Raw genomic sequence first — 22,368 nt, forward strand, 5'->3', positions numbered from 1 at the left:
GCGGACTATCCTATGACAGGCCCTGCTGGGCACAAGTCCTTAGCTAGGGACACCCACAGACTGTTGGGAGAAAACAGAGCTCAGTGTCTTCAGGTGGGCTTCAGAGGCCCTGCTGCAAACTGCTTCACTCAGAGGCATTCATTTTACTCTTTCCTGTGTTAATTTGTCTGACAAATATTGACAGGGCTCTGGAACATACCATCACGTGAGAGCCGGTCCCTGCCCTAATGGAGCTTAGAGTCTAGCCGGGAAAAAAGTTTTTTAAAAAATGACCTTCTTTCCGCGAGAAATGTTTAACCCGAATCTAAGCAAGCTCTAGATTAACTTTCAGATTACAGAAGATACAGGGGATAAAGAAAATGACACCAGGAGGGAACATTTTGATGAGTCCAGAATGTGGGATATTCTGTACGATGACTCTCCTGAACTACTCAAAAAAATCAATGTAATGAAGAAAAAAAAACAAACAAAACAAAGAACTGTTCTTGATTAAAAGAGACTAAAGAGATATAACAACCAAATACAAAGTCTGAATCCTGATTGGATCCCATATTGAAAAAAAAAAATTATAAACACTTTAGGATAATTGGGAAGTTTGAGCATAATTGATGATGTTATGGAATTATTGTTAATTTTTCCTATGCATGCCTGATATATTTAGAGATAAAGTGTTTATTAGCCTGTGTTTTACTTTCATATGCTTGGGGAAAAAATCTGTGTACATATAAAACACATAGATACATAGAGAGATGGACAGGGGGTAATAAAGCACTGTGGCAAATTATTAACAATTGATGAAGCTGTCCTGGGGTAAAATCATCACACGTGCAGCTTGGACTTCTTCCTTCAATACCTTTGGTTCTTGATCATATGCTACCACCTTAAATAGCTGAATGTTGATCAATTCTTTTTAGTGCAGTGACTTCCATCTTCTTTTGAAGCTTCTTGTGTCATTCCATATTTTGTCCATAGAATCCTTCAAAATTGTAACTCGAGGCCTAAACTTATTCTTCAGTTCTTTCAGCTTGAGAAATGCTGAATGTGTTCTTCCTTCCCTTTTGGTTTTCTAACTCTAGATCTTTGTACACTTCATTGTAATACTCTGTCTTCTTGAGCCACCCTTTGAAATCTTCTACTCAGCTTTTTTACTTCATTTCTTTCATTCGCTTTAGTTATTCTACCTAGGTTCAAGAGCAAGTTCCAGAGTCTTTTCTGACATCCATTTTGGTCTTTTCTTTCTTTCCTGTCTTTTTTTTTTTTTTTTTAATAATTTTTATTGAGCTTTAAGTGAACGTTTACAAATCAAGTCAGTCTGTCACATATACTTATATACACCTTACTCCATGCTCCCACTTACTCTCCCCCTAATGAGTCAGCCCTTCCAGTCTCTCCTTTCGTGACAATTTTGCCAGTTTCTAACCCTCTCTACCCTCCCATCTCCCCTCCAGACAGGAGATGCCAACACAGTCTCAAGTGTCTACCTGATACAAGTAGCTCACCCTTCATTAGCATCTCTCTCCTACCCATTGTCCAGTCCCTTCCATGTCTGATGAGTTGTCTTCGGGAATGGTTCCTGTCCTGGGCCAACAGAAGGTTTGGGGACCATGACCGCCAGGATCCTTTCCTGTCTTTTTAATGACCTTTTGCTTTCTTCATATATGATGTCCTTGATGTCATCCCATGACTTCACCAGTCTTCGGTCATTAGTGTTCAATGACAGTGCTTCAGGACTGTGTCCTTTCACCATACTTCTTCAATCTGTATGCTGGGCAAATAATTCGAAAAGCTGGGCTATATGAAGAAAAACGTGGTATCAGCATTGGTGGAAGACTTATTAACAACCTGTGTTATGCAGATAACACAACCTTGCTTGCTGAAAGTGAAGAGGACTTGAAGCACTTACTGATGAAGATCAAAGGCCACAGCCTTCAGTATGGATGCACCTCAACATAAAGGAAACAAAAATCCTCACAACTGGACCAATGAGCAACATCATGATAAACGGAGAAAAGATTGAAGTTGTCAAGGATTTCATTTTACTGGGATCCACAATCAACACTCACGGAAGCAGCAGTCAAGGAGTCAAATGATTGGGCAAATCTGCTGCAAAAGACCTCCTTTAAGGTGTTGAAAAGCAAAGATGTCACTTTGAGGACTAAAGCGTGCCTGACCCCCAAGCCACGGTATTTTCCATAGCCTCATATGCATGAGAAAGCTGGGCAATGAATAAGGAAGACTGAAGAATTGACGCCTTTAAATTATGGTGTTGGCAAAGAATACTGAATATTCCATGGACTGCCAGAAGAATGAACAAGTCTGTCTTGGAAGAAGTGCAGCCAGTGTACTCCTTGGAAGCAAGGATGGTGAGACTTTGTCTCATGTACTTTGGACACGTTATCAGGATGGGCCAGTCCCTGGAGAAGGATATCATGCTTGGGTAGAGGGTCAGCAAAAAAGAGGAAGACCCTCAACAAGAAAGAGTAACACACTGGCTGCAACAATGGGCTCAAGTATAACAACAATCATGAGGATGGCCCAGGGGTGGGCAGTGTTTCATTGTTGTACATAGGGTCACTATGAGTTGGAACCAACTCGATGGAACCTAACAACAGAGATCTGATCACTTTTTAAATAAAAAGTTGGGGAAAATCACAGCAGTAGTCAACTCTGACACAGCTATAAAAAGCAGTGCACAGAGCTGAGCTGAAAGCAAAGGGCTTCTCTGAGGAAGTGACCTGTCACCAGAGGCCTGCTCTAGGTTAGACAGTGAGAAGGGCAGACACACGGTCACCTCCAGAAGTGGGAGCTGGCCTGTGGCTGGAGCACAGGGCAGCAGGAGCCTGGAGGAGAAGGAGGCCAGGCAGGTCAAGTCTTGGGGCTGTGTGAAGGCATTTGGGCTTTATTCTAAGGCCAGTGGGAAGTTCTCTCTCTTGTGATAACTGCCCCCTCCTTCCTTGGAGAGTGCTCCTGACAGACAGTCCTATTCCTGTGACTGGCCTGCCCCAGTTGAGCCAGTCAGAGCCCACGCCTGGGAGCTCTTACTTGGAACCAGAGAGTGGGCCAGCACCTTCCTTGGAATGAGTCTGTGAGAAGTGAGACTCAGACACTCCACGTCCCCAGTTACGTGGAGGAAGTATATTCTCATGAGAACTCATTTGAACTTAAGGTCTGTGTATTTCACTGCGTCAGTTTTAAAAAAACAGATCAGACAAATTACCTCCAGTTCAAAAAGTAAATTATAAAAAAATAAAGTTCAACTATCCTGGGGCCAATTAAATGCCTCCTTGATCACGTGAGGGACTTTGCTCTCATTGCACCACCTGGGTCAAGGCCCACCTGAACCAGTCACCATAGCAGGCAGGTGGCGTGTCTCAGATGCTACCCAGATGCGTGGGCCAAGGGGGCACCGATAGGAACTGGGACCTGCAGAGGCCTGAGCGTGGATGCTATAGGATTGCTGGGCCATGTGCTTGTTGGGGTGGGGGTGGGGGAACTGGGTGTGTCTACAGCTGAGCCCAGGTGTGCAGGGCCTGGTGGATGGGAGTGACCTGGGTACTGCGTGGCATTGAGGGCATGGGGGTGGTGGACAGCGTGGCACTAAAGGCCACAAAATGTTCAGGTTGGAGCTTTATGAACATAGTGCAGGACCTGCTGACTGGCTTTTTTATACAGCCTATCGAAGAGATGAGAGGTGGCTGTGCTCACTGCTAATATCTAGGCTCAGTTACCCCTCAGCTGTTTGCCTGCCCTTCCAGTTTCCAGCCTTCTACTTGTCCCCATCTCCAGATTTTTCAATTCCACCCAGGAGCAGAATCGGGCTTCTAACAGACTGAGTGGGATGTGGATACGTGGAGACACCTTCAGCTGACCCCACCATCTCGGCCTGCCTGGGGCCCATCCTCTTGGGACTCCACCTGAAGGAAATGTCTGTGCACCCCACCCAATTGCCCTCTGCTGCCTGGGACCCTGCAGCCTCTGGGCTGGTCGCCCTCCTGGGGGCATTGGGCGGCTCCCATTTCTGCAGCAGGTCTCCTGTGTCTGGCATGCCCCTGCACCCAGCTCTGGACCTGCTCCCCGTTGAGCAGGCCCAGCCTGACAGGTGCAAGGCCGTGAGTCGTGGAGGGTCAGGGGTGCAGTGGCTCCAGGAGCTGGTATGAGGGGCCAGGCGGTTGCCTATGAGCTCCAAGGAGCAGGACCCTTTCCTGGGAAGGTGACAAATGTCTCTCCCAAGCAATTCTGGTTCTCTGGTCCTGACAACATGTCACAAACTCCCCAGCTGAAGCCAGCTTGGGAAATTCCAGGGAAGAGGAAATTTACCACGGGGGCAGGAACAGCTGGACCTTGGCTGGTAAGTCAGGTGTGGTATATGGCCCCCAAGGGCTACCTTGTGGGTGGTGGAGTCACTGCTGAACGACCCCCCACCCCCAAGAGGCAGTAACTCCAGGCAGGACCTTGCCCTGAGCACAAAGGAGGGGACCCAGCACAGCCCACATGAGGGAGTCTTTTAATAGAGGTCATACAGACAGGAGACACAACAGGCACCCGGCCCACACCACACACAGGCTCGGGAGCCCCAAGCCAACAGGATGCAATGGCTTTCCGCTCCCCACCCTGGGTTCTAGCCCACAGGGTGGACTCAGGAAAGGTGGTTTTAAAAAACAGGGCTGTACTTTCTTCACTTTCATGGAAAAGGGGATTTGGGAAGAGAGCAGAGACCCCACTCTCCTGCCTGGGGCTGGGCCTGGGCCCTCCTGGAGCTGTCTGCCCAGTGAGGACCTGAGAGCACATGGAAGTCCGGCTGCACAACGGGGGGCTTGCTCCCTTTAAACAGCTTTGTTCCTTCTTTCTCCAGCTTTTAGTGTTTGTACACTATGTACATTGTTGTGCTTCATAGTTAATCCCTTTCCCCCACCCTGAGCCTCTTGCCTGAAGCTTAGGGTGGGGCAGAGGGGCCAGGACACCACGGATGGGATGGTTGCGGGGAGCTCAGCCCTCTAAAGGCCAGTGTGCATGGTGCCAGATGAGGCTCCCACTTCCAGGGGCTTCCCAGGAGCCACTATGCCCACAGGCCTGGTAGACAGCCAAGCCTTGCCGGCTCTGCCACGGTAATGGAGGAGTCACAACAGAAGGGTCAACGCTGGAATAAAATGCAGGGTGGGCAGGAGCAGGCATAGGTGGAAGGACGAGGCGGGGCCAGGGCAGGCACTGCAACAAAACCGTTTTAGTAGCAGGGAGCTGATGGAGGGGTGGGGAGGGCCCAGTTGCCCCAATGGCAACCCCTGACTGTTCACAGGGCCACTTCCTGTTCAAGGGCTAGGGCCAGGCAGCTGTGCGTGTGGAGGGGTGGAGCATGGGTGGGAGGCAGCCCGGCCCCGCTGGGCAGGGTTAACACAGGTCAGTTGTTCTCAAAGAGGGACAGCAGGTCATCGTTGCTGTTTGTGGGCAGGCCGGGTGGCCCCAGGTACGATAACAGCTCTTCGGGGTTGGTCAGTTCTGGGAGCAGCTGAGAACGAAGCAGACCATGTGAGCAGCTTTGCCTGTAGACCCTGCACCCTCCACGACCACCTCCACCACCCTCGTCACCCAGCTCCTTTGAACCAGTTGAAAAACTGACACGGCAGGGAGTATACTAAGGATCCGCCCGCCTAGACACAGGCCGTGCCCAAGGCCCTCATTGGTCTGCACGTGCTCGGGAGGGAAGGCATGTAGGCACATGCAACCTTCCCAAGGTCATGATTTTGTGATGAGGGAAGCAACTGAAGACAGAAACACCAGTAAACACACCTGTCCAAGGAGAACCCACTGCTCTCGTGTGCACAGACAGCACCCAGGACTGGGGAAGACGCCTGAAAGGTATCCTGTGGTGGTTGTAAGGCTAGAACCCCAGGGGCCTCTCACTGTCTGCTCTGACCAAAAACCAAATCAACCCCATTGCTGTCAAATCGATTCCGACTCATAGCAACCCTACAGGACAGAGGAGAACTGCCCCATAGGATTTCCAAGGAATGCCTGGTGGATTCCAACTGCCAACCTTTTGATTAACAGCCATTGCTCTTAACCACTCCGCCACCAGGCTGCTCTGAGATGCTCTAATTTTTTATGTTGAACTTCAATGAACTTCTTTTGTCATGGTCAAGGTACAACTCAACGACAGTCTATCTGTCATTCTATACATGCAGTTTTGACTCATACGCCACCCATGTGATGGGAAAAAAGAGTTATCAAATCGATTTTTAGGAAAACATGTCCTCTGCTCAAAATCACTGAAAAACTGCAGGTACTGGGTCACAGCTGCACCATGTGGCTGACACTGCGCCCAGTCCCTGAGGTGAGGTGCTTGGACACAAACCCCTCAGGACCACACACTGGTCCCACGTAGCGCCCACTACTCCTGCAACTGCACAGACTAGAATCAACAAGCAGCAGTTACTCAATACTACCTGACAGGCTTTCCTTTTGGCTACACAGCTGCTGAGGAGTCACTGTCCTCCTTCCCATGCAGCATGTGGCCTCCAGTGCTTAAAAATGGAGGCTGTTTCCTACCCTTCCTGGGGCTGTCCTGGCTCTTACAGCCTCAAGCCACAGCTCCCCAGCTCCCATGCGCTCCCCAGTGTACAGTGGGGATGAGTGGGGCCTGGTACTCACATCCAGAGCTGGTTCTGGGGCCTCTCCAGCTGCAGAGATGCTGGTGGGCCCCATCACACTGGTGGTGGGGTTGAAGGCCAGCTCACTGCCAGGACCTGCACTTGCTTGGCCCAGGGGTGGCCGGGGTGGTGCGGGAGGGTTCTGATGGTGCAGCTGTGGCCCTGGGGGAGCTCCAAGGTTGGGGGTGTGCAGCCCCTGTGGCCCAGGGTTGTGGGCTGGGTCCAGGTGGCCCACTGGTGCCATCTGAGGAAGGAGAGGGGTAGTTGGTAGAACAGCCCAGGGCTCCCTTGGAAACGGGGCTTACCCTGTGCCGACTCTCTCAGCAGGGCCAGCCCAGCACTGACCTGGCCTGGGAGGCAGGAGGCAGGCTTCTCTGGAGTCAGGAGGCTGCTGGGAATGTCAGACTGGTAGGAGATGGGTGGTGGCCCCGGGGTGAACTCGGGAAGGGTTGGGGTGCTGCTGGGTGTGGAGGGAGGGAAGGAGTCGGGGAAATTCCCAGGTCCCAAGAAGCTGGAACCTGCAAGGAGACAGTTGGGGTCCCATGTGAGGGCCCTGCAGAGTAATAGGCATTCCCTCGACTCGCTGGGAAAAGACTCAGGCCAGGATGGGAGGTGGCTGCCACACGGTGGGCTTGCGGCTGCCTGATGAACAATGCCACCACTTGGAACCGGGGGAGCTGGCCTCACATTATTAGGAATGGAGAGCCCCAAGGGGCACCCCAGCCATCTTCACACGCACCCCACATGCAGGGGTCACAGCAGTCAGATCCCTGGGTGTTCTAGCAATGGCCACTAGCTCCCAACTGGAGAAAAAGATGGGAGGAGCAGAGCTAGTGTCTGAGGTGTGGCTGCCTGTGTCCCAAGGACTGGCCTTCACTGCTGCATCCCAGCCCCAGTCCCCAGCACCCAGCCAGACATGAACAGAGCAGGCAGCACCCATGGACTGTGGCTGAACACATGTATGAGGTGAGTGTTGGCCTGCACGAGTCCCCAAACACTCATGATGGCTATGCTCTCACAGGTGGGGCTCCAGCTGGAGAGGCTGAGCCAGGAGCCCCGGCCACCCGTGCCCTACTCACCCTGGCTGGGATAGTCACTGGGTGCAGAGCCTGAGGGGGGTTGCAGGGGAGTGCAGGGGGTGGCACTGGGGCCCAGGGCAGCGATCATCTCCATGACGCTGGGCATGAGCACATGGGCAGGGCTCACGGTGCGGCAGCGCTTCAGGACTGGCCCGTCAGGCTCCTCCTTCAGGTGCAGGTCAGGCTTCACGGGCACCGGCTTCCAGCTACACGTGGGGTCAATGGTAATCTCTTCATAGTCAGAGCTGGGGGGTGGGGTGGCAGCAGTCATCAGGGGCACTGCCTGCCTGCCACCACACCCACAGGCTCCAGGCAGACCCTCCTACCCAAACACCTATCACAACTAGGCTACTGTGCCCGGTAGGATATGCACGAAGCCTGCTGCCTGAATCCAGTCCCTTCCTCGGGAAACAGGCTAAAAAGGCTGTGTTCAGGCCAGGAGCCCACGGACACACACGGCCACGTCAGAGAGGAGGAGAATTACTTCTGGATGTAGATAAGGATCCCCAACATGTACTGGTCCACCTCCAGGCCCTCCAGCAATGCTGTCTTGCTGTGAAACAAACAAAAAGGACAGGCTCAGGGTCTCATCCAGCCTTACTCTGGCAGGGACCACGGTCCCTCCACCTGTCTTATGGCGTGAGGGCCCTGCTTGGAGCCTCACTATCCTAGGCTGGGCAGTGAGCACAACAGCACGCGGCTTGCATAGTTCTTGAGGTTACTGGGAGAAGATGCCCACAGCAGCCTCTACAGATGGGTGATCCCTGCCCACCCCTAGGTCCCCAACAACTTGGTGCCATCTCTGAAATACTCACTTGCAGACAGGACACCTCCAAGTCCCCCGCTCGCAGTTGAGCTGCAGGTATGACTCCAGATCGAAGCACTGCAAAGAGGTAGGGTGAAGGCACTGTGGGAGGCCTGCTTTCGTGCATCAGAGCAGTAAAACTAAGCCTGTAGGCGGGGGGCAGAGCAGGTGGGCTAGGGCCACCTCGACGGGGTGGCTGGGGCTGCCTTGACGGGGTGGCCTGGCCACAGGGCACACCCTTTGACCCAGCGACACCATTTTTAGTAACATATTACTTATTTACTTGCATGTCTGAAAAGACATGCATCAGACTTTCCACCGCAGCATGAGTTTAATAAACGCTGGAAACAACCAAACAGCCGTAACCAGTGACGATGTAATCGATGGTGGGCATCTGTGCCACAGGCACCACTGGCCAAGGAAAGGGGGTGGCAGCTGATGGTGTAGAACCACCTCCAGGACGTATTGTTCACAGAAACAATGAAGGCACAGATGGGTGCATATAGTATGCTGCCACTTACATAACCAAAAAGGGGGAGAGGGTGCTTAGTAACTGAGATGTACATGTCGCTCCTAGGATCTGAGGTGGAAAAAAGGCTCCACTGGGTATCCTTTACACTTTTTAAATTCTGATCCACGTGGACGTAATAGCTAACATAAAAGGTAGATTTAAAACAAGAAGCCCGGTCTGAGGGGCAAGGGCTGGGGGAACCAGGCCCATCCTGACATGGCCAGCTGATCTTGTCACTTGGTGGTCCCCACTCTTCCAGGCAAGGTGTGTCACAGACAGACAGAAGACAAGGAGCTCAGAATACACTCCTGCCCCTAGGGGATGAAGCTGACGCATTAGCTAAAATCACTTCAGCAAGGCTCGCGGTGCCACCCACCTGTATGTGCCGACAGTCGTGGCCGCGGGCAGGCAGCTGGATCCTGCGGAAGGTGATGGGGCACTTCAGGGACACCTTGATGGCTGTCTGCTCCACCCCGTCCTCTCCATTGGGCCCAGGCGTGCCTGGGATGGTGCCGCTGCTGAAGTTGCGTTTTACTGGGCAGACAGGGAAAGATGTCAGGGACAACCCCTGAGATGGGGCAGCCCAGCAAGGATGCCACGCCCTGCTCCTCAACAAGCTCCCAAGGCCATGTGCATGCGGGAGTGCAGCTGACTAGTGCCGGCCCCAGTGAGCCGTCTGAGAGAGGAGTGTGCCCAGGTGAGGGTGGTACTCACTCTTAGTGACGCAGTGCTCAGCTGGCAGGAGGCGCTTCTTGATAAGGCCCTGCAGCACGGAGCGGACTGACGGGCGGTGCACCAGCTGCAGCACAAAGAGGTGGGACTGCAGGGGGGACGGGGAGCCTGTCAGGCACAGGCAGGGTGCTGGCTCTCCCCAGGCCAGGCTACCCCTGCAGACTGACCTGCCCCAGGTAGATGGGCCAGTTCATCTACCATGTATATGTCCTCCTGTTTGCTCAACCACTTCCTAACTCTCACCTCTCCATCAAGGCACAGTTGGGGCTGGGAAGGCTTCTGAACTGCCCCACAACTGAAATTCCCAGGGTCCCACTCAATGCCACAGCCCATTCCTTACAACCCAGGTTAACAGCATCTCCTTCTCTCCAATTCCAAGGTTGGCCTGTCATCTGGGCGCTCCTTTCAAATAGGGATTCGGAACCATTGGGGACTCGGGACCTCCTACTGTGCTTTCTCCAGTGTATAAGGCCCAGCCTGGTCTCTCACATTGCTACCTTGACCCACAGATCTAGTTACCTTAATTTAACAGGAAAACAGCTATGGTATGCTTCACAGCATCCCTCTTTTTAAAAGACCAGGAGAAAAGATTAATACATGGGCCAAAAAGTGGTATGAGAAGAACCCAGGCCCTCTTCCTTTCACAGTACCCCCCGCCTCCCCAGCTGAGTCGTGGGGTCTGGGCCTGGGCTGCCACGTCCCGAGGTCTGGGCCCAGCACTCACACAGCAGCAGGCCGTGACAGTGATCTGGATGGTGTTCCGGCCCGGCTGGCACACGTGCTTCAGGTAGAGGGGCTTGTGGGAGGTCTTGTTGTCCCCTCGCTCAATGGTGAGCGGTGTGGCATTGACGCTGACCTGCACGGATGCCGGCCAGTTGGTGTTCATCTGCCGGTCCTCATGGTGGTAGCACTTGAACTGCAGCTCAAGGTCGGGCCTACATCAGGGAGGAGGGAGAGACCAGGTAACTGAAGCAGATGCAGAGAAGACAGAGGTGGAGGAGGGAAGGGGCTGGTGAGCCAGAGATGGGCGGGCACTGGCAGGGGGCGAGGGGCTGGGACCACTCAAAGCCAAAGATACAGACTAAGGGAGGGCACCTTGACTGGTGGGCACCTCACCTCAGCATCAGGGTTTTGTAGACGGAGTCCCGGAGCTGGAAGACGTGGTTGCTCACAGCCAGATTGTGCTGCAAGCGGAAGGGCTCCAGGACCACCCCGTCACGCACCGGGAAGGTCAGCCGCAGCTCATCACAAGGGCCATTTCCTGAGGGCAGAGGCCCCAGGCTGGCCATGAGTGGGGGAGCCATGGCTGCCCAGCGCCAGAGCAGTGCGCGCAGGGGCCCTGGCTCTGGGAGCTGCACTCCCAGCACCAGCGGCATGCCTCACAGCTGCTCAGGAAACGGGGCAGGCTCGGGGGTGCAGCCTGCGCTCCAATGCAGTGAATAGGCAGAGGAACGCTCAAGGCCTGCCCTGCCAGGTGCTGCTTGGCAGGAATGAGCCATGCCATGTGTTTGGGGCAGGTCCAACGGTCACTTCCAACTGTAACGGAGCCTCTGCAGCCCCATGTTCCGTCCTGCTCTCAGTGCTTACCTGAGCATCCCCAAAACTATGATGGAGAATGGGCCCCCAAACGGGAAAGAAGGCATTTCCGGTGCCTTCCAAGAGCCTGGGAGACCAAGGAGTGGTGAGGGGCTACCTGCTCACCACCCGACTACTCCATTTGGGGTTTCAGGACCCCAACTTCTGCTGTCAAGGTCACCCAACACAAGGTTCTTAACCAGGACAGGCTTCAGGGGACTCACTGCCCCTGATAACACAAAGCATTCTGTGTCTGTGGGCATTTTTCTAGGGTGAAGACCCACAGCCTTGGGCACATTTGCAAAGAGGTCCATGAATAAAACATTAATGCAGGTTAAGGGCCGCTAAGGAGCCCTGGTGGCACAATGGTTAAGTGCTCAGCTGCTAACAGAGAAGCTGGTGGTTGAAACCCACCCAGTGGCTCCACAGGGAGAAGCCCTGGCGGTCTGCTCCTGTAAAGATTACCGCCTACAAACCTCTATGGGGCGGGGGGGACGGCTCTGCTTGGTCATACAGGGTCACTGTAAGTTGAAACCCACTTGATGGCACCTAACAACAATGCCCACTACTCAAATTCTGTCTTAAAGAGATGGAATTCCTGACTTCTCTCAGGGTGCTCACGGCCCAGGAGACAAGCAGCCATCCCACCTCGGAGAAACTTGCAAGATTTTGTTCTGGGGTCATGAAACCGCCCCCTTATCTTCCTGGCCCATCTGCCCTGTCACTGCTACTCTGAGGACGGACTCACCAGAAGGGGTGGGGTGCAAGGAGCTCACGTTGGGCTTGAGGTCAGGCAGGAAGGGGGACTTGACGTCCTGGCTTGGAGACATGTAGGGGACGCTGCTGCTGGGGGTCATCGGCGGCGTGGGGTTCCCCGGCAGCGGGGAACTGGGGTAGCCGGGTATGGAGCGCGCGGGCTGCAAGGAGGGAGCGAAAAAAAAAAAAAAGTGCAGAACGGTGGGGTGGGCGTTTGTACATGCGAAACCCTGGGAATGATGACCATGGGGTGCCTGGCTGGGCCCGCACTGCCTGTCAGCTCGAGGGCTGGTTGAGCTGCAGTGGGTGGTCCCTTTCCTTGCACCCGCCCTTGAGCCACATGCCCTTACCCCACTCAGGCTTGGCTGGCTGTAGCTGAAACTCCCTCCATTGAAGCTGGTGTTCTGCCCACTGAACTGGTCTGTGGACTGCAGGAGAGAAAACCGCGAGCGGCCTGCAATTAGAGCATGCCCCGCCTCCCACTTAGATAGACCCACCCTGGACTCAAACCCGGGACTGACCCGCCTTCACGGATTGGCCCTGGCCTTATTTTCTTCATTAGGTTTTCTTTGCATTTTCCAAATAACCTATAAGGAACACATACTAACTCATGACTGAAAAAAATACTACACAACAGAGGGGAGCCCACATGGCAGAGGGGCTCCCGGGTGAGAGGGAAGTGTGAGAAGTGTTACAAAGACACAAATGGCCCCGTGGACACTTCCCTCATGGGTCTGAGGCTCCTGGCAGATGGTGACAGTGTAGGGAGGCCCCCCAGGTGCTCCAACAGGGGCACTGCATTGTGCCTGGTGTTCCATGGGCACGGGCTGGCGCCAGGGTCCCAACCACAGTCCTCTCAGGGGGCTTTAGCTCTTTGGCAGCAAAAAGAGGAGACGAAGCTCTCTTCCTCAAGGACCTGTGAGTGGCCTGCATGCCTGCCTGCCGCCTCCATACCAAATTCCCAAGAGGCACATAGCCTCAGAGGGGCATTCAGCTCCAGTCCAAGTCCCTCCCTACAGCCACCCGTGCTGTGTCAGGATCTCTGATGAAGCTCCTGGCTGTTGTCTCCTGCTCCTAAACATGCACATGGGCTCCCACCCCACCCAGCCAGGAGGGGAAGGTGTCTCAAGGTCACCTCTACCTCCTGCACACCTGACTCGGGGCTCCTACCTTGTAGTGCAGTGCTGTAGGGCCAGGGGCAGAAAGGTACTGCCCCATGCCCTGCTGCAGGGGCAGCCTGTGCCCAGGGTATGAGGGAGAGGGTGCAGGGGGCTGCCCAGGACTGGGAGCAAACTGGGCAGCACTGGGTCCATACTGGCCTCCTTGCAGGTACTGCTGCCCTGGATACACCTGAGAAAGGAAAAGAGGCAGACAGATGGCAGGGGAAGAAAGAATGGGTGTCAGAGGGAATGAGTGTGTTGGACCAGGGCTCCCGGCTCTGGAAGCTCAAAAGCACCAGTGACGGGGACTCTCTCCACTTGGGGGGTCTGCTACAGGGATGGCTTTCTGCCACACAGGAAGCCTGACCTTGCCAAACGGAAGGGGTTCTGAGGTCACCCCGGCTGCCGACACATACTCACCTCATTGGAGTAGACTCTTTTGACCCCTTGTCGGGGCAGCGGCTGGGCCTGGGAGGGCCCAGGGTGTGTGTGCTGGGGCAGGCGCTGCCCTCCGTATAGGGGTGTCATCCCCACTGCCCGGCTAGGGTTCATGCCCATGGGGGAGAGGCCGGAGGGGCCTATCACCGCCCCCATGCTGGGAGGGCTTATGCCGGGGGGCACGGTGGGCCCCCGGGGACCTCCGTGCTGCAGAAACTGGCTGTTAAAAGATTGTCCGGCCCCCATCTGGGAAGAGGAGAGACAGGACTCATCCCAGGCCCCTGGGCCGCCCAGCCTCCACTGTGATGGTGCCACCCTCTCTCCAGGCTCTCCCATGGCAAGGTCCCCAGTGCCTCCTCCCAGCTCCATGCCCCTCCCACCTACCACCATGCCCACTAGCCCCATCTTCATCAGCCCCAGGACACTCTGTTCACATCTGAGTCCCTGAAGACTTTGGGGAGGGAGGGGTCTTCCACCTGGGCCCCCTGCCTTGCAGAGGGCCCCTCTCTCCCAGTGGCTTGTTGGGGGCACCTCACCGCTCCATACTGGCTCAACTCCTGGGTCTGCTTCTCCTGGAGAGCAGCCACCGTGGCTGTGGCGGTGGCGGTGGCAGTGGCTGCAGCGGCAGCCACAGCAGCAGCAGCGGCGGCCTGAGTGAAGTCAGTGGAGGGCCGGGTCGCGTGGGAGGGGAGGCCCAGGCCCCCGGGGCCACTTGGGCCACCTGCATACCTGCAGGACACACAGAATAGCAAACTGCCCTGCCTGTCACCCAAAGGCCAGACCCAAGTGCACAAGGTGGGAGTGTGGGGACGGCACTAACAGGGAGCCCCATTCTTTCCCAAAGCCCCTTTTATTGTTGCTGCAGCAGCCAGCAGGAGAGGCAGATTCAACAGCCAGCAAGTCAGCACGACACAGTTCCGAGGTGGCCACCAAGTTCAAGCACCGCACCTAGAAGGCTCCTCGAATACCTGCTGGAGGGGAGGACCCTGCGTACCCAGTGGTGAAGCCGGGCCCCCCGGGGTAGCCCCCGCGGCCATACACCCCCTGCTGCACGTAGCCCTTGTTGGTGCTGCCCTCGGCAAATGCCTGCTGCCCAAGGAACTGCGGTGAATTCAGGGCGGGGCTGCCGCCTGCCATGCCGGGCATCATGGAGCTACTGGAAGGGTTCCCTCCAGGGCCCATGGCGCTCCCCAAGACCTGTGAGGAAATAAGACACACTCACACTACAGACAACCACCAAAGGGAATCGTCCAAATAGCTCACTTCAAGTTGTGGCTCTAAGGTACTAGAAGTGCCAGAGGCTGGGGAGGGAGGGGAAGAGGGCAGGGGAGGCCGGGTCTGCTGTCTCAGTTGAAAGATACGAGAAAAGAAGTTCCACGGCAAGTGCTGAAGGAGAAGGAGCATACTGGGACCTCAGAGTCTCAGGAAGCTCAGTCTTCATTCTCAGCCCCACCCCCCGCCAGCCCCAAGAGACAGGCTGCGCTTGGGGGCGGGCACCTAGGTGCGAGGTGCTTACCTGACTCTGGGATGTGTTGCTAACTCCCCACACGGTGGTTACCACAGAGAGCGATCCTGCAGGCTGGCTGGCGCTTTGTTGCCAAGGCACAGACTCATATGCAAATGAACCATCACTGCAGGAAAAGATATGGGTGAGGCCCCCACCAGACAATGACAGCAAGGAGGTAGGACCCACAGTCGGATGGGTCCTCCCAGGGCAGAGGAGCATCTCCCCACCCAGACCCCCACGCCCAAATGAGCAGCCAGGAGCTGGCACTCACCCGTGTGGTGCGGGGGGAAGGGCGGGTTTCATGGGGTTCATGGGGTTCATGGGCCACGGAGCAGCCCCAAGGCCGGGTCTGCGGCGGGATGTAGCTGCCCTCGATGGTGCTTATCTGGCTGCTGGAACAGGAGGGAAGAGACTGTTAGTCGAGATGCAGCTGTGGCCTGGGATGCTGCAGACACCTGGCAGTCCTGCCTCTTCATGGTGAGCCTCCACCACCACCCAACGCCTTTCAAGGGTGGAGGGGCCAGCAGCCATCAAGCACAGTCCCTTCCTTTGCCAACCTGGGGCCAGGGCTGGGCAAACTGGGACTGCAGGGCCATGCTCAGGGTGTCAGGGCAGCCCAGGAACCTGGCATCCTGCCAGCCTGCCTGCCACCTGGCAAACGTAGCCCAGAAGTTAGCATTAACCCTTTCTAGGCCAGGCCCTGCCACCTCATGCTCCAGGAACAGCCCTGGAAATAGGTGTTCTGATTCCCACACTCTTCCTCCACACAAAGGCCTTCCCACTGGCTTACGTGATATGCATATAAAGCAAGGGGAAATCCCGGCAACTCTCAAGAGAATCCATGAGGTAAGAGGGGGCCGAATTGGAAGGAACTCCCATCAGAAGGTCCAGGAGGTAAAGGCCAAGGTGGGGGGGAGGAAGGAGCATCACCAGGTAGCTGGGAGGGGCCCAGCTCAGGTGGGACAGACCCCAAGGCAGCTCTGGAGGCTGGGGTAGGGGGGGAGGCCAGGTCAGAGGGTGGGCGCAGAGTGTGGGGTCAGGGCATGGTGTCATGTAGGGGAGACGAGCAGGGTGCAGCCCATCAGACCCAGCCCTCTCCCTCTCTGTGCTGTCCTCCCCTCTGCAGGGGTAGCCAGGGAGCTGTGGCTTGAGACCACACCCCAACACACTGGGAGGTCAGGACGAGGCAGGGTCTGGTGACTGTGGCCTCTCCCAGAGGTGGGCAGAGGATGCCCACACACAGGCCACAATGTAGGGACCCACACAGAGTCAACGGGTAGGGAGTCAGCAGGCATCCACAGGACACAGCGAGCAGCCTAGGGCCCAAGATCGGAGCAGCACACTGTTCATAATGCTGACTACCTGGGCCGACAGGGCCAGAGGAATAGCAAGGACTTGCGAGCCAGGGTGCAAGGCGGACAGTAGGACAGGGGGTCACAAGGATCCTGTGTGGGTCACCCTGCTCTCCTAGAACTGCAGCATGCTGCTGTTAGCAGGAGCCTTCTCACCATGTGTTTATTAGTTCACTCACCATTTCAGTGACAAGAGAACTGAGGGACAGGAGGCAAGAGGCCTACCCAAGGCTGCCCACCCTGGCAAGAGCAGGACCCCCACCTGCAAGCTTCTTCTGGGTGTCAACACCCTCCTACAACCTGGGTATCAAAACCCTCCTGCACAAGCAGACCCTCTGCCCACTCTGTCTAGGTACTGCCTTGTCACCAACTGGTGGTACGCTTGCTGGCACTGCCTGGGCCTTGACTCAACCCAGGACCATGCCTAGGTACAAGGACTGCCCCCTCACCTCTGCCAGGTCTAACCAGAGTCAAGGCTTTGTTGCTGCTGTTGTGCCCTACCCCACACGCAGATACAGCAGAGCCCTGGCTGCAGGCTGTAGGGCTTCCATCCTGTCACCTGGGTGGCCAGGGATGGGAGAAAAGGCGACCAACTAGGCAAGACCAAACCAAAACCAAACCCAGTGCTGTCGAGTTGATTCCGACTCATAGTGACCCTATAGCAAGAGGGAGCTGGAACCCAGGAACTCAGGAGCCAATAACTGGCCAGCTTCACACAGGAAGCGGGAGAGCCCACCTCACACCAGCCACCTGCTCTGGGAATTCCAGTGAGCCAGGGTAGTCCGCAAGCACTCTCAGATGGCCCAGCAGACTCAGCTCCCCTCACCCGGGCCCTGTCCAGCCAGTCCTCCTGGAGTTGAGGGAGGGAAGGAAGGAAAGCAAACAGCAAAGGAGCTATGAAAAGGGTGGCAAAAAAGATAGAGGGGCAGGCAAGGTAATTTGCACAAGGTGCACCCAGAGGTGTCCTGCCTGGGAAGCAGAAAAACCAGGGGCTGACAGCTCCACGCTGGACAGAAGCAGGCCCATCTGGCCTGGGTACTGGGATGGCCACTGAGCAAGGAAAGCCTCCCAGATGGTGACACTCGGGGTGGGGGAGGAACCTGCCAACCATAGACACTCCTCTCAGGCCTACTGGGTCAGGCCTATAGCAACAGTGCAGGGTTTCAAAGCATATTATGTAGCTATGGTAATCAAGACAGTGTGGTACTGGCAGAGAGACAGATCAAAAGGAACAGAGCTGAGAACCCAGGTGTACACCCACACAAACATGCCCAGCCGATACCTGACAAAGGTGCAGAAGTGAGTCAATGGAGGAAGGGTAACATTTTCAACAAACAATGCAGGTGCAAATGGACATCCACAGGTGGAAAAAAAAAAAAAAAAAACAGAACTTTGACATAACTTCACAGTTTACACAGAAATTAATGTAAAATAGAGCATAGATGTCAATGTAAACTGCAAGTCTACAAAACTTCCAGAAAAATACATAGAACAAAAACTTCAGGAAAAAGGGCTAAGCAAAGAGTTCTTATATTTGATACCAAAAGCACAATCTATAAAATAAAAAATTGATAAACTGAACTTCATCAACATTAAAAACTTTTGCTCTGCAAAAAGTCTGTAAAGAGAATGAAAAGCTACAGACTGGGAGAAAATATTTGCAAACCACATATCTGACAAATGACTAGTATCTAGAATATATAAAGAATTCTCAAAAACTCAACTTTAAAAAAAAGTGATCCAATTACAAAATGGGCAAAAGACATGAACAGACATGTCATTGAAGATAGCAAATGAGCAATGAATAGATCACCAGCCATAAGGGAAATGCAAATTAAAATCACAGTGACACAACTGTCAGGTTCGCTAAAATTAGAAAACACTGACAGCCGATGCTGGCCAGGATGCAGAGGGACAGGATCCCTCACACACCACTGGTGGGAATGCAAAATGGTAGTCACCCTGGCTAACAGTTTAGCAATTTCTTATAAAACTAAACATGCAACTACCATTCAACCCAGCATACTGCATTCCTGGGCATTTATCCCAGAGAAATGAAAACTATGTTACAAAAGCCTGCACAAAAATGTTCATAGTAGCTTCATTCATAACAGCCAAAAAAATGTAAACAATCTAGATGTCCTTCAGTGGGTGAATGGTTAAACAACTATGCCAAATCCATACCACCCACAAAAAGGAACAATCCCTAGAGAATTATGGTAGGAGTAAAAAGCCAATTCCAAAAGCTTACATACATGATTCAATTTATTTAACATGGTTGAAATGACAAAATCATAAATGAGAATAGATTAGAAGTTGCCAGGGATGAGGGAGTGGGTTAGGAGGGAAGTGGGTGTGGAGGGATTCCTGTGGTGATGGAAATGTTTCATAACTTTACTGTATCAAGGTTAACGTCCTGGCTGTGATAATTTACTATAGAGGCAGTCCCCGGGTTCCAAATGTCCTACACCCTGTAGTTACAAACTGGCCCTCCTAAAGCCTATATTAAAAATTCGAAGTACTGACAAACAAACGTACGAGGCTCGTAACAACAAAAGGGCGATACTTTGTCATGTGCATCAAAACATTATTATTATTACCGTATTCTTACATTAAAGATGTTTTAGTTTACATGGAAGTGTTGAACTTTTTTTATGTACAGAAAAGTACACCATATGCTATGTACTAAGGTGAACATTTGACTGACTTTAAATATGAACCATACCTACCTTTGCCAATTTACATACGAATTCGACTGAAAACAAGTTTAGGAACAGAACTCGTTCGTAATCCGGGACTGCCTGTATTTTTGCAAACGTCACCACTGGGGGAATATGGGTAAAGGGTACAAGGGATCTACGTTAAGAGAGAGATTTCTTACAACTGTGTGTGAATCTATTACTACCTTAAAATAAAAAGTTAATTTAAAATAAAACAAATTAAAGGGAAAACAAAAAAACCACCACCAGCCCTCTTTCTGAGGGTGGCCCCATGACAACCCCTACCCCCACAGAGCCAACTTTGCTGTCCCAAGATGCCAAGGGGTGGGAAACAGTCATGAAGGCTGGCAGCACCCCTGCCACCCAGGCTAAAGGAACTGAAGGTGGCTGCCTCCCCTCAGATCTAGGATGTGGCATCAGAGTCACCAAAAGGACTGATAACAACAGACTGCTTAGCCACATCCCCTGATTCAGTGGGACTGGGTGGGGCCCAAGATTTGCATTTATAACAAGATTCCGGGTGATGTGGCTGGCCCAGGGACTCCAGTTTGAGAGCCCAAGAGAACAGGGGGGAGGGAGTCTGAGCAGGTGTCAAGTGGAGCCTGACAGCGCAGGTCACATGGATCTGGGGACTTCCTCCCCCACTGCTCTCTGCTATGCATACAAGACCACAAACACTTCCAGTTCCCCTGGCTCCGGCTTCTCACTCTGATCTCCTGCTCTATAGGTCTGCGACCCTCCTTCTGACCTAAAGGGAGAGATGTCCATGAGTGCTGACTCCTTCCCTCCTTGGCCTTAGAAAGGCAGCACTGGGAATAAGCCTGGAGTCTGTGAGACCACTGCCTGCCTGAAGACAGGAATGCTGCGCCCCCTGAGGCTTTCCGCCCCATCGTCCCTGTGCACCAGGGGCCAGCTAGGACCCCTCAGCAAGCTTCCCTGGCATGAGGTCAATCTAGAAGGCCACACAGTGTTCTCAGAACTCACCACACATGCCCCCTTGATTGGGAGCCCCAGAGCAGGCGTAACCCAAAGTTCTGCGTGTAGACCAAAGGCAGAAGTTAGTGTGGGTCCCACCGAAGGCCCAGTATCACACTCTTCCAAGCCTCTCCAGCCTCCACTCCACTCCAGTTCTTTGCATGCTTGGCTAGCTAGGAACAGCCACAGCATCCCATTTGGCAAGCTAGAGGGCCCAGGGAAGGCTGACTCCCAGGAAAGCAACCCGTGGCAGCCCCTTCTCACCAGTCAGAGAACCAGGGACACGCCCCACCACAGGGGACACTGGGGACCAAAGGATCCGACAAACAGGCTCTGGAGTGGAGCAGGAACAGGGGCACCTGGTGCTAAAGTAAGGACACCAGGGTCCTCATTTGCACAGGCAACTGTGACTCCTGCCTCCTTACCTGGGAAGCCACAGCATTTACTGGCATTAAGTGTTGGGCTAAGTCAGGGTACTGGAGTTCCACAAAAAATTACAGAAATAAACATTTGTGAATTGTCCAGGTGTGGGACGTTTCAGTGACTGGCTGATGGAGCCAGGGTAATCTGGCTGTTTTGCTACCCTGGGCCTCAGCTTACTAGTGTTTACAATGAGGTCAGTGGTTGCCACCCTCCTCTCCTTGCTGGGCCTGAGGAGGGAATGAGGACTCATGACTATCTTGCATGTCACTCCAGCCCTTGTCAGCCAGGTGCCTGTCCTGGACAGAAACAGCAGTGTACACTCCCGGGTGAGGCCTAGCTGCCCCTTGGAAATCAGTCCCAATGTCCAGTGCCCTAAGGTAAAGTTCAGATGCCCTCACTGTTCCTAAGTTTCACCTTTTTCAAGCTCGAAAGGGTGCCCTCCAGGTCTAGCACCCAGGATTTGGTAAGTAAGGCTGTCTGTGTTCACCTGCCTGGGTCCACCTCAGTTACAGATGGAGTCACATATTCTGTTCCTGCCCTGGTGAAATCCTCTCCAAATCACAGGAGGTAACAACACTGTCACTGACGCTACTGTAACTACTTGAAAGAGGGCAATCCGGGGCACGCCGCCCTGGGGCCTGGCCTTCGGAATCGCAGAGCTGGAAAAGGGAGTTCCCCACCAGAGCCAGGCGAGCCTGAAAGGTGAGCTCAGGCCAGCCGGCGCTGCACTTCCTCGGTGCCCATGAGGAGGCCCCGGCGGGTCTCCGCGCTGCTCCGTGAAGCGCGGAAATGGGACTGCGGGAAGGCACCGCACGGGCGATGTCGCCGGGCCAGGATCCAGTAGAGACCCCGGTAAGGCCGGGGCTGGGGCGAAGGCCGAGCTTCGGCCTTAGCACTGGTCGGAAGGATCCCGTGTGCGTACCTACATGCCTGGTGCTAGAGCCCCCAACAAAAGCTCAGGTAACGGCGACGGGACGACCCCGACGCCCACCAGGGCCGCATCTGCCCGAGACCACCGACGGGGACGCGGAACGGTGCTCCTAAGCCAGGTGCCCGCCCGTCGGCAGGTGGGCAGCAAACCCTCGCCTTCCCAGCCCCGACCTGGGCGGCCCACCGTCCTCACATCTGGTCACATCTGGCCAGGTAGCGAGGCTGGCCCGTGTCCCCGTGGTCCTGCCGAATCGGACCGACAGCTCGGGCCGGGCCAGCACCTCCTCGCGGGGGGCCGTCCGCGCCTCCTTCCGCCCGCCAGCTGCGCTAGGGGAGCACCGGGCGCCGAGCGGGCAGGTGGGCGCCAGCCCCCGCCCGCATCTGCCGCCACCAGGCGACCCTTGGCGCCGCGGCCGGGCAACCCCGGCCCGGCCTCCCGCCCGCCGCCGCCGGCCGCTCACCTGTGCGCGCCCGACGCGGCCCGCGTGCCCCCGGGGCCCGGCCGCCCGCCGCCGTGGCTCCCGCTGCCCGCCGCTCCATGCACTCAGCCCGCACGCCGCGTCGCCCGCCGCCCCGCGCCCGGGGGCCGCGCCGCCTGCTCCATCGCTGTCGCCGCCCGGTGCACAATGGAGCCGCGGCTGCCCTTCGCATGCATGACGCCGCGCCCCGCCCTCGGCAGGCCGGAGCAGCCGATGCCCGAGCGCGCGGGGGGGGCGGAGAAGGCCGGGCCAGAGGCGGCGCGCGAGGCGGGACGCGGGCGG

General features: G+C 55.0%; 1 protein-coding gene across 4 annotated transcripts; it reads right to left on the reverse strand.

The window, feature by feature from the left end:
* Positions 1-1,222: 1,222 nt before the first annotated feature.
* ZMIZ2 (zinc finger MIZ-type containing 2) lies at positions 1,223-22,126 on the reverse strand. Of its 4 annotated transcripts, none has more exons than XM_010598275.3 (19): positions 22,069-22,126; positions 15,479-15,599; positions 15,217-15,331; positions 14,695-14,897; positions 14,237-14,429; positions 13,683-13,946; positions 13,273-13,452; positions 12,453-12,530; positions 12,095-12,263; positions 10,888-11,032; positions 10,496-10,706; positions 9,754-9,859; positions 9,416-9,573; positions 8,539-8,606; positions 8,208-8,276; positions 7,724-7,968; positions 6,990-7,162; positions 6,646-6,888; positions 1,223-5,503 (listed from the first exon to the last, which is right to left on the reverse strand). In XM_010598275.3, exons 2-19 carry the CDS (start codon positions 15,526-15,528, stop codon positions 5,396-5,398), a joined length of 2,778 nt encoding a protein of 925 aa, XP_010596577.1. In that variant the 5' UTR covers positions 15,529-15,599; positions 22,069-22,126; the 3' UTR covers positions 1,223-5,395. The 4 variants fall into 4 exon arrangements, with proteins under 4 accessions (XP_010596577.1, XP_064146328.1, XP_064146327.1 ...); XM_064290258.1 differs by having other exon boundaries at positions 15,479-15,596; positions 22,069-22,110; XM_064290257.1 differs by lacking the exon at positions 22,069-22,126 and having other exon boundaries at positions 15,479-17,945.
* Positions 22,127-22,368: the final 242 nt, after the last annotated feature.

Source organism: Loxodonta africana, chromosome 8, assembly GCF_030014295.1.
Source record: "Loxodonta africana isolate mLoxAfr1 chromosome 8, mLoxAfr1.hap2, whole genome shotgun sequence".
Classification (NCBI taxonomy): domain Eukaryota; kingdom Metazoa; phylum Chordata; class Mammalia; order Proboscidea; family Elephantidae; genus Loxodonta; species Loxodonta africana.